Below are 9,638 nucleotides of genomic sequence, written 5' to 3'. Positions count from 1 at the left end.
CCCAGAGTTTCAAACCCACGAACACTGATGCCACAACCTTCAAGCCGTTTTTGTGCCTCAGTCTCCATCCCCTCCACCTGGTATCAGAACTGGAACCACAACCTGGGGAATCTCTGTGTCTGGGTACGCTCTCTGACCTGACCAGATCCACCCTCCTCATCGCTGAGGCTGCCTCAAGACCCCAAAGAGCCACTTCCAGAACTTGCTGCAGATCCTTCTGTGAGCTCCAGTGCAGTCGGGATGCTTTTGGAAACAAGGATGTCCTCTAGATCTCCAGAGCTGTTTCTCTCACTGGATGAAGCAATGACCTCAAGTCGAATGCTCCCTCTGCCAGCGGTCCCAGCACAGCCTCTATCATCCCCCTGTGAAAGCGTCCCCTCACACCCACCTTGCCAATGGTGGGTTGTGACTCATCCAGCTAGAAGCCAGGTGTCGCTTCCAGGGATGAGGGTTGTTGCTGTGATTCTTCTGGAGAGGATGATATGGCTGATCTTACCTACCATTTTAGAGCAGAAAAACAAGAAGATAATACTTCCACATCAGCAAATCCATCTTTCCCCCAGTTCTTGAAAAGATTGGCTAAACTAGTTGGATTTAATTAAATTCCATTCCAGGAGTCAATAGGGAGTCTCACTGGTCAGTATCTGGAGCAAAAGCCCTCCTGCAATACTGTTGCCATGCCCTTGCATCCTATCTCGGACAAGCTGGTAAAGAAAGTATGGCAGACACCCCACACTGTTCCTCCTGTGTCAAAGGGAATTGAGAGAACATACGTCCTACCTGAGGATGTGCTCAGTTACATCTCTCAACCTGCACAAAAGAGCATGGTAGTTGAGACAGCATTGGTGAGCGAGAAGGCAGCCCAGGAGCATGGTGTACTGCAGTCCAAAACCTGGAACTGCGACACCTGGATTCATTAGGACAGAGGGTTTACCATTTGGCAGCTGCCAGCCCTTTGTGTTGTGGACTATCAAATCTATGTGGCCAGAGCGCAGAGTTGAGCTCTGGAAGAAAGTTTCTGTGCAAGCAAAACATATTCCACAGGACCAGTGTCAGGCCTTCCATGCTGTCGTTCTTGAGGGCACAGAGCTGGCCAGGCATCAGGTGTGCGAGCAGCCTTTGACACAGGGGATATGGTGGCGAGAGCTGCTGCCTCAGGGGTAGATATACAGTGGTCTGCTTGGCTGCAAGCTTCCAGCCTCCACGAGGAGGTCCAAACAAAACTTGAGAACTTACCCTACACAGAGGAGAAGCTCTTTGGGGAACAGGTGGGAGCTACTTTACAAAGAGCCCAAGAAAGGCAGGCCACACTGTGCTTCCTGTGGTCAGCGTACTGCCCCTTGGTCCCCCACAGCAGGGTTGGGAAAGGAAGAGCTCCTCTGCGTAAGCTGGCTTTCATGTCCACTGTTTGTTTCGAGGGTGTGCAGTGCCCTTTTGGGAAGGGTGACCCACCACAGTAGCAGAGCAAGGTGCTCTTCATCTGGTCTCTACAGGCAGCAAAAATAAAAGCGAATTCAAAGAGCCTGAGGGATTTAGCTGGTAAATCATGTTTGGTAAACTGATACTCATCAGTGAGATGACTCAGCCTGCCTATTATTTCCTCCTGCTTTTGAGTTTCAAGTCCTAAGCTTTATTACATATGACTAGAAAAAAAAAAAAAAAAAAAAAGATGTGTCCAAAATCTCCATCCTTCAGTTCCTGAGAGTGCTCTAATAAACTATCTAACTGTGGAGAACCGTGTATGGTCTGATCCCTCTTGGCAAAGACACTGGGCCATGGGGACGAGGAGTACATCCTAATGTTAAAGAACCCAAAAAGTTTGCGATACTCACAGTGATTCCTTCTGTCCCTTCCAGACCAAGGCAAGATGCTGCTGATTCAGCATCCTGCAGAAGCTGTGTCAGCGTGCTTTCTCAGCAGTGGTTTTTTAAAGGTGGTGTACAAACCTTCTCCAGAGTTGCTTACCTGAGTGGTTTGAGACTCATTTTCATCACAGAGACGGTTTGGCTGGCTCTTGCATTTTGTCAGTCCAATGTCAATCTGTTAGTTTTCTTTCAGTTGAAATGTTTCTCTCTCAAGAAGGAAATCTCAGCAAGAATTTAAGTAAGGTCTGCTACTTCTCTTTGTATTGTAAATGGCTGAAAATATTCTTTCTTTCCCCAAGGACTTGTCTAGCTGGAAAACTGATTGACATTACTTTCCACACTAACTATTCTGCTGCAGCTAACACATACTCTCTGCTAGGAAATTACTTTGCATTTACTCTTAAATAAATTTTATTTCAAACTAGTCTCGATGTGGGAAGTTATTCTCAAGTTGCTGTCATGACTGATTTCTCCTTTGTACTCAAGTCATGGTGTCACTTAAGTCTTGTTAAATTAGGTTGGCTAAACCATTGCACGGAAACACAACTCAGATCAGGACACAGCTTGGCCCTTTGCATCTGTTGGGCTCGTGTTTTATAATAGGAAAATTTATAATACAAAGTTACAGCTCCAGGTATTTGCTTACACTAGGGCTCACATTATCACTGGAGGGGGAGAGTAAATCACTCAGAAGTCTAAAAATAGCCCCAAACCTTCTGCAGACAGGAAGGTTCTGTTATTTGCAGAAAGGGAAGTGGCTGACACACTGATCCTGTCTCAAAGCAGCCGTAAGGGAGTGACACAAGCAGTGCCTTGTCTTGTCTTTTGGGTAGCTCTCAGTATTGCTTGTCCTGAAACACGCCATGGGACTCACAGTTTAGCATCCCACGTAGCTTCTCCTGAGACGGTGCTCTGCTGAAAACCCCTACTGTGAGCGGGTAACAAAAGAGCTTCACCAACATTGAGTGTCAGTAATTAAGTGAACCTCGGTGTGCCCACTTGTCACAAAGGGGCTTAATTCAACCCCATTCCACCCTGATGGTGCAGATGGGAACAGCAATGTGTGAGAACGGGAGGCTGAGACCACGTCAGCTTGAGCTGTGCAGCAAGCGTTCATTCCTCAGCTGTGCAGGATGCTGCAGCTCCCACTGCGCGGGAGGTTAGTGGACCCACGGAGAGGATGGACTTGGAAGGAGCAGGCTCAGCCCAGCTGTCGACAGAGCCTACAGATGCCCTTGAGAATGTTTATAGTTCCCAGCTGCAGCCCCTCTTCCAGGTGCTGACGGATGGCTGCATCCTGGTGGTTGCTGCCACAAAGACCCACTTGCTTTTATCTGGCCTTGAGGTGAACGACTCCTTCCCCAGGATCAGTAATGTTTCTGAAGCAGTCACGTCTTGAGTATCTATCTGGTCCGTTTTGTGGCAAATCACACATCTGGAGGCAGTGCAGTGCTTGGCTGCAACCCTTTCTTTGAGAATCTCCTGAAAGCTCTCCCAATGAGGCATAAAACTGCCACAGTGAAGCTGTACATGGAACTTGCACTTCTCTCACCTGGCAACTCTGGGAAAAAACTGAGGCTTATTTGGCTTTATCTGGAATGTTTTTTGTTAGTTTTTTTTTGTTGTTTTTTTTTTTTTTCTGACCAAGCCTCTTCCCTGGGAATGAAATGGAGGGGTGGCAGGAGAGAATCAAAGCCAGGAGAGTATGGGAGCAAGATCAAAGAGATATCCATGGCATGGGAGGTGTGGAAGGGGTGAGACGTTGCAAGAAGTGACTCACACCCCCAGGAGAAGCAGCAGGGAGCCATGAGCTCTGGCTGCGTGGCTCATAACTTTTGGTCCCAAGGCTTTTATAGCATCCTTGAAACCTTCAGGTAGCTCAAACTCACATGGAGCCTAGCAAGGATGCAGTGAGGCTTACTTAGGGCTGGTAGCCAAGGTGTCTGAGATGTTATCCATGCACCTACAAGGTGATGCCTCCTCCAAAAATCCAAGCAAGAGCACAAAGGACATGTCAAGCCACGTGCAGCCTCCCCTACGCATGCTGTCTAGGAATAACCACCTCACTGGGCTCTAAGGAGAGTGGGGCAGGGGTGTTGTGATGGGATGATAGACCAGCAAGAGGGGATTGCACCGGCAGCAACAGCATTGGGGAAAACCCCTTTGCAGCAGGTTGGAAAAGCAGCTCTGTGGGAAAAAGGAGCCAGAGGGTTGTGGTGGGACAGGAGGAGCCTCTTGGTGCCATGCTCCCTTGCTGTGTCATCCCAAATATCTATATCTCAGGTCTGGGGCATGTTTTGACTGTGGGTATCGTTGCACTGCCATCTCCTGACATTTCCCCATCCACTAATGTAATGAATATGCTAGTTCTTTACCTCTCTCTGCTGCAGCAGCTTTCACTTCATCCTCCTGCTCCTGGTCCCCCGGAGCTGCTCCAACATCTACTGGCTGCTCTCAGCAGTGTCAAAAAATATCTCTCCCAGAAAGCCGAGACGCAACTATCACTAGATCAGCCTGATGGGAGTTGGGCAGCAGTGGAGGCACCAGGGATAACAGCAGTACCTGTGGGTCTGTCCTCCCAAATGGTCCCAAACAGTGAGGGGCCCATGCCTGCATCTGGGGAGGAAGCAGACTGCCACCTCAACCTGTGCCTCTGACAGAAAAACCTGTGTTGCTCCTCCCTTAAGACATATTCAGGTGCTTATGGGATTATCACCTGAAGTGACTATATGGGGTACCCAGAGACTGAAGCGGTCTGGTTCGGGAGAAGCAATAAAATCCCAGTGGTGGGTAAATTGCTCAAATTACCAGCACAGATCAGTGCTCGTCTGCTGCTGGGTGTTGTGCCTGGCTGGTGGTGACGTGCTGAGAAGCTATATCCCCATGCCTGTAGCGTCAGCGATGAGCTGTGCCCAGCAGGCACACACCCAGCACCTCTGGGAACATTTTAAGTGGCCCAAAGCATTAATGCAGGGAGAGCATAGCACAACCACCAGCCTCGGCAGTGCCACCACTGCCTATACTCTTGCAGTGAGCCAAGTCCTTGCATTCACGCTGGCTCTAAGTGACACAAAGGGATTTGCCGTTACCTGGAAATCCAAGATGAAGCTCCAGAAGCATCCCTCCAGAAAGAAATGCTGTGTTGGAGCATGCCAGCACTGTGGGTCCTGTGCCTGCCTCCATCACACCGTCACAAATGCATTTCCACTCGGTGCAGGGATCCCTCATCTCATGCAGCCAGCAGCTTCTGGAAAGGGCGTGGGTCTGCAGGACACAAGCGCTCTGGATTCCAGCTGAGATGCCCAAGGAGCTCGGATATTTTTACGAGTCAGGAGCTCCCCGGACAACCTGCTGACCAGTTTCTTCCCTCTCCAGCCCCAACCTGGGTCTGCTCCCGGCTCCCCTTGCCCCAGACTCTGCCACCACTTTCTGCCTGCTGCCTGTCACACGTGGTGCAAAGCACGCAACCCACAGAGGAAAAACCCCCAGCGACAAACCCCAGCCCTGGGGGCGGGGTGGCAGAGGCGAGGCTGGAGAGCGGAACTGAAAGCCTGCACAGCCCAGCCTGCCAGCTCGCCGCCCTGCAGGTCCTGCCCCAGCCCCCCAGCTGCTGGGACCCCATGTTGTGGGAGGATGGAGGATTTAGGTAAGATGGGCCCTTCCGGAGCCAGTCCTGTGCCCAGGCTTGGTGCGGGGTTGTGCCTTTGATGGCTTGGGGAGAGCCTTGTCCTTCCTCTACCTCAGGGTCAGGTGGGGATGCTGCAGAGGGGGCAGCAATGGAGCTGCACCCCCCTTCTGCGCCTACCCCCCCCCCATCTCAGGGGATGAAGAGGGCCCAGGTAGCCAAGTGAGCATTTGGCCAAAGATGGAGAGCGCTTGAAGTCAGGAAACAGGCTGCGGCAACGATGCAATCCCAGCTGCGCGCGGCGGGGCCGAGCAGCACCAGGGTGTGGCGTGACCTCCAAGGGAGCTGGGAGACATCTCTGGCCCGGGGTGGGGGGGGGGACACTGGGTCAGGGAAGCAGCTGTGCTGTGGGGCGCGTCCCCCCTGTTTCCTGACATGAGGGCAGTGAGGTGCCGAGGGACAGCCAAGGTGGCGAGGTGAAAGTGGAAAGAGAAAGCGCTTTGTCCTCCCTGGGGGAAACGCCACGCTGGGTGCACAGAAAGCACTGAGGTCTAGCTCTCCCCATGCCAGGGCTTTTGCTGGGATGACTTTAAGGGCTAGTGGATGTTTTTTTGTAAGCTAGAGATGGCATGCAGGGGAAGCAGGACCTCTGTTGTCAGCAGTCCCCCATGTTTCAGGAAGGCTGTGCAGTGGAGTGGGCTCATCCTGTGCTGGGGATGGGGATCCAGGTGAGGGTCACCACAGCCCCTCAGGGCCCTGGCACCTAGCTATCAGAAGCTGCTGTGATGCTGCTTTTGCTCCTGAGATTTCAGAAGTGACACGAGACTGCTTAGGAGGGTGCACAGGCAGGGAGGTCAGCCAGTGGCTGGGGTTGCCTGACCCAGGTCTCTCCCTTCAGATGCTTTGCTGGCAGAACTGGAGCAGAGCTCTCACTCAGCCTCCAAGGACTGCGTGCCGCAGGTGCCGAGCTCCTACAAGCAGGACCTGGCCACAGCCGGGCCCCCAGTGCCCTGTGGCCGTGAGCCACTTGCCCCAAAGGCCCTGAAGGTAACACCTCAACACGATGGGGCTGGCGGCTGAGACCCTGCTCAGCTTGTGACAGGGGTGGTGGTGCCAGGCAGGCAGTGAAGGGTGCCAAGGGTTTTTCCTTCCAGGTGCAGCCGCCGCCTCAGGCTCAGCCTCCAGAAGAGGCTTTGAAGACAGTGTACAGGTAAAACATGGCCATGGGCAAAGTCATCTGGGGTCTCCCTTTCCATTTCTTGGACATGTCCTCTGGGGTCACCTGGCCTCCTGCACGTCCTCCCAAACGCAGGTCCTTCTGCAAACTGGGGCAAGGGGGTGTATCCTGCATCCCTGCATCCCTGCTGGGGTGAGGACTAGGCTTCCAGCAGCCCTCTCCCTGCAACACGTGGCCACTCCCCACCAGCATGTCCCCAGGGAGGGCCCCCCTGTCCCCTGCTGTGGCCCGTGGGGGAAAAGGTAGTGCCTCACAGGGGCGGAGGGTTCTCAGTCCCAGGCACTCTCTGGCCTCAGGCTGGAAGCCACAACATCCCTCACTCTCTGCTGTGCCCAGCAGCCCCATACCGGTCCCGCAGCCGCTGCTCTCCTCGCCTCCACCCACAGCAGCTGCCCGGCAGCTGGATGAGCTCCTGGCCGACCTGGGCCACATGCAGAGTAAGGTGAGCCTTGGCTCTGGGGGACAGGAGGATGGGGGCCTGCCCCTCGCCCGGCTCTCACCATCCTCCTTCCTGGCAGCTCGCGGCTACGGGACAGGGAGCCGGGGTGCCAGCAAAGCCCTCGCCCTCACTAGACAACATGCTGGGCAGCCTCACCCAGGACCTACAGGAGCTGGGCATCACAGCTGCTCCCACCGGCGTTTGCTCCGCCTGCCGCAAGCCCATTGCTGGCAAGGTGAGCCCCCCCCCCCATGCCTCCATCTGGGTGCCCCTCTCCCCTCAGCTCGTGGCACCCCCTGGCAGGCTCTCACTGCCCACCCCGGCCTCCCCCCAGGTGCTCACAGCCCTGGGCAAAACCTGGCACCTCGAGCACTTCACCTGCACCCGCTGCGGACAGGAGCTGGGCAACCAGCCCTTCTTTGAGCGGGGAGGGCAGGCGTACTGTGAGGAGGACTACCACCAAGCCTTCTCCCCTCGCTGCGCCTACTGTGCCAACCCCATCCATGAGGTAAGCCCCCCCCACACCCCCCCGGCTTCCCACCCCACCCCTGCCGCCACCAGCAGCCTCACCTTGCCTCTTCCTGCAGAAAGTCCTCACGGCTCTGGACCAGACCTGGCACCCCGAGCACTTCTTCTGTGCCCACTGCGGGAAAGTGTTCGGAGACGACGGTATGTCCTAGGGGACAGGTGTGGGGGTCCTTCCCCCACTCTGGATATCCTCTGCCATAACCCTGCCCTTGCATCTGCTGCCCCCACCCTGCGTATTCCCCCCCCATACCCCAGCCCTCGTACCTGTCGTCCCACCCGACATCCCCCCCCATGGTCTTTCCCTTGCCTCCTACCCTAGGCATGCTCATGGCCATTCCGCGCTGCGACCCTCCCCGCGGGTGGGTGCCCATCCCAATGCCCTTCCCACAGGTTTCCACGAGCGGAACGGGAAGCCATACTGCCGCCAGGACTTCCTGGCTATGTTTGCCCCAAAATGCCAGGGCTGCGAGCGCCCTGTGATGGACAATTACCTGTCGGCCTTGCAGGGCGTCTGGCACCCCGAATGCTTCGTGTGCGCGGTGAGTGAGCAGCAGGCTGGCTGGGACGTAGGGGTGAGGAGCGTATCCCCAAAGCCGTGACGGCTTTCTCCGTCTTCTTCCCTCCAGGAGTGCCTGAGCGGCTTTGCCAGCGGCTCCTTCTTTGAGCTGGAGGGTCGGCCCTACTGCGAGCTGCACTTCCACCAGCGGCAGGGCAGCATCTGCCACGGCTGCAGCCGCCCTGTGACTGGCCGCTGCGTCACAGCCGCCGGGCGCAAGTACCACCCTGAGCACTTCATCTGCGTCTACTGCCTGGGCCAGCTGCAGAAAGGCACCTTCCACGAGCACGGCAACAAAATGTACTGCCAGGCCTGCTACAACAAGCTCTTCCTCTGATCCCTGCCCCGCCAGCACACAGCCACCCTTCCCGCCTCACTGGCTGTCCCTGGTATTGTCCCCACCATCGACGTCCCTGGCATCTTCCCTGCCAGGCCAGGCATCCCTGGCATTGTCCCTGCCAAGCCAAACAGGTTTCATATTATCCCACCCATCAATGTCCCTGGCATTGGTCCTGCTGAGCCAAACGTCCCCAGCATTGTCTCTGCCAAGCCAGACATCCCTGGCATCATTCCTTGTACCCCTCCCCCTAAGACATTCCTGGCATTGTCCCTGCCAAGCCACGTGTCCTGGGCACTGTCCCTTCAACCTGAAGCAATAAAAATCCTGGCCCTACCTTTGTTCCATGTGCTGGTGGCTTTGGGGACAAGGGTGCAAGGCAAGGTGGGAGGGCTGGGACCCCCCCATAGAGCCAGGTGTATCCATCAATGCCCTCCACCACCCATGGGTGCATTGGGTCCCCAGCTCCCAGGGTGCTACAAGCCAGGGCTGACTCTGCCCCAGCTGCCTTTCCCCAGTAACCCAGAGAACAGCAGCCCCAGCCTCCCCGGGGGAGTAGTTCAAGCTCCAGCTGTGCTGCATCACACAGGAAATCAGCACCATCCCAGCCCAGCATCACCATAGACTTCATCCCGCTACCCCAGGGCAAAAAGAGCCACTCAGGGCCCTGGTGAAATCTTCCTAACAGCAACGCAGTTTCAGTAAAAATCTGGTTTTAAGAAGCAGCCAGAAAACTGCTTCCAAAAAGGTATTTCCAAAAATTTACAAAACTTGTATTTCTTTTCTCACGCACACATGGGTGAAAGCAAAGTGAGTTAGCATGGTGATTCGGTATTCCTCTAGAAGGGATGAACACAGTTGCAGCCTAGCCGTGCTCTGCAGGGGTAGCCCTTGCTCCAGAGGACTCCCCCGCCCAGGTTTTTTCAATGAGATGGACTCAGCACTACAGAAATTGTGGCATTTCTTCACTCGTGCAAAGTCTACCCACCACCCAAGGAGAGAGGAAATTCAGGGAAAGGCTTCCCAGGAGGAAGCTCTGAGGAGACAGAGG

General features: G+C 55.0%; 1 protein-coding gene and 1 long non-coding RNA gene across 5 annotated transcripts; one reads left to right on the top strand and one right to left on the bottom strand.

Annotated features, from left to right (window-relative positions):
• Nucleotides 1-7: 7 nt before the first annotated feature.
• Nucleotides 8-5,309, bottom strand: LOC116959810. The gene is made up of 2 exons (XR_006164683.1): nucleotides 4,241-5,309; nucleotides 8-3,426 (listed from the first exon to the last, which is right to left on the bottom strand). It is a non-coding gene; the product is annotated as an uncharacterized LOC116959810 (long non-coding RNA).
• A 99-nt stretch (nucleotides 5,310-5,408) lies between these two features.
• On the top strand, nucleotides 5,409-8,923 carry LPXN (leupaxin). 4 transcript variants are annotated; one of them, XM_042785657.1, is made up of 9 exons: nucleotides 5,409-5,511; nucleotides 6,389-6,537; nucleotides 6,645-6,700; nucleotides 7,067-7,169; nucleotides 7,246-7,401; nucleotides 7,501-7,674; nucleotides 7,754-7,835; nucleotides 8,085-8,233; nucleotides 8,321-8,923. In XM_042785657.1, exons 1-9 carry the CDS (start codon nucleotides 5,499-5,501, stop codon nucleotides 8,585-8,587), a joined length of 1,149 nt encoding a protein of 382 aa, XP_042641591.1. In that variant the 5' UTR covers nucleotides 5,409-5,498; the 3' UTR covers nucleotides 8,588-8,923. The 4 variants fall into 4 exon arrangements, with proteins under 4 accessions (XP_042641591.1, XP_042641590.1, XP_042641589.1 ...); XM_042785656.1 differs by having other exon boundaries at nucleotides 7,064-7,169; XM_042785655.1 differs by having other exon boundaries at nucleotides 6,630-6,700.
• The last annotated feature ends 715 nt before the right edge of the window (nucleotides 8,924-9,638 follow it).

Source organism: Tyto alba, unplaced genomic scaffold (genome assembly GCF_018691265.1).
Source record: "Tyto alba isolate M040663 unplaced genomic scaffold, T.alba_DEE_v4.0 Super-Scaffold_8, whole genome shotgun sequence".
Taxonomy (NCBI): Eukaryota; Metazoa; Chordata; class Aves; order Strigiformes; family Tytonidae; genus Tyto; species Tyto alba.
Note: the sequence above shows the minus strand (reverse complement) of the source record. Positions and strands in the feature narration are given on the sequence as shown.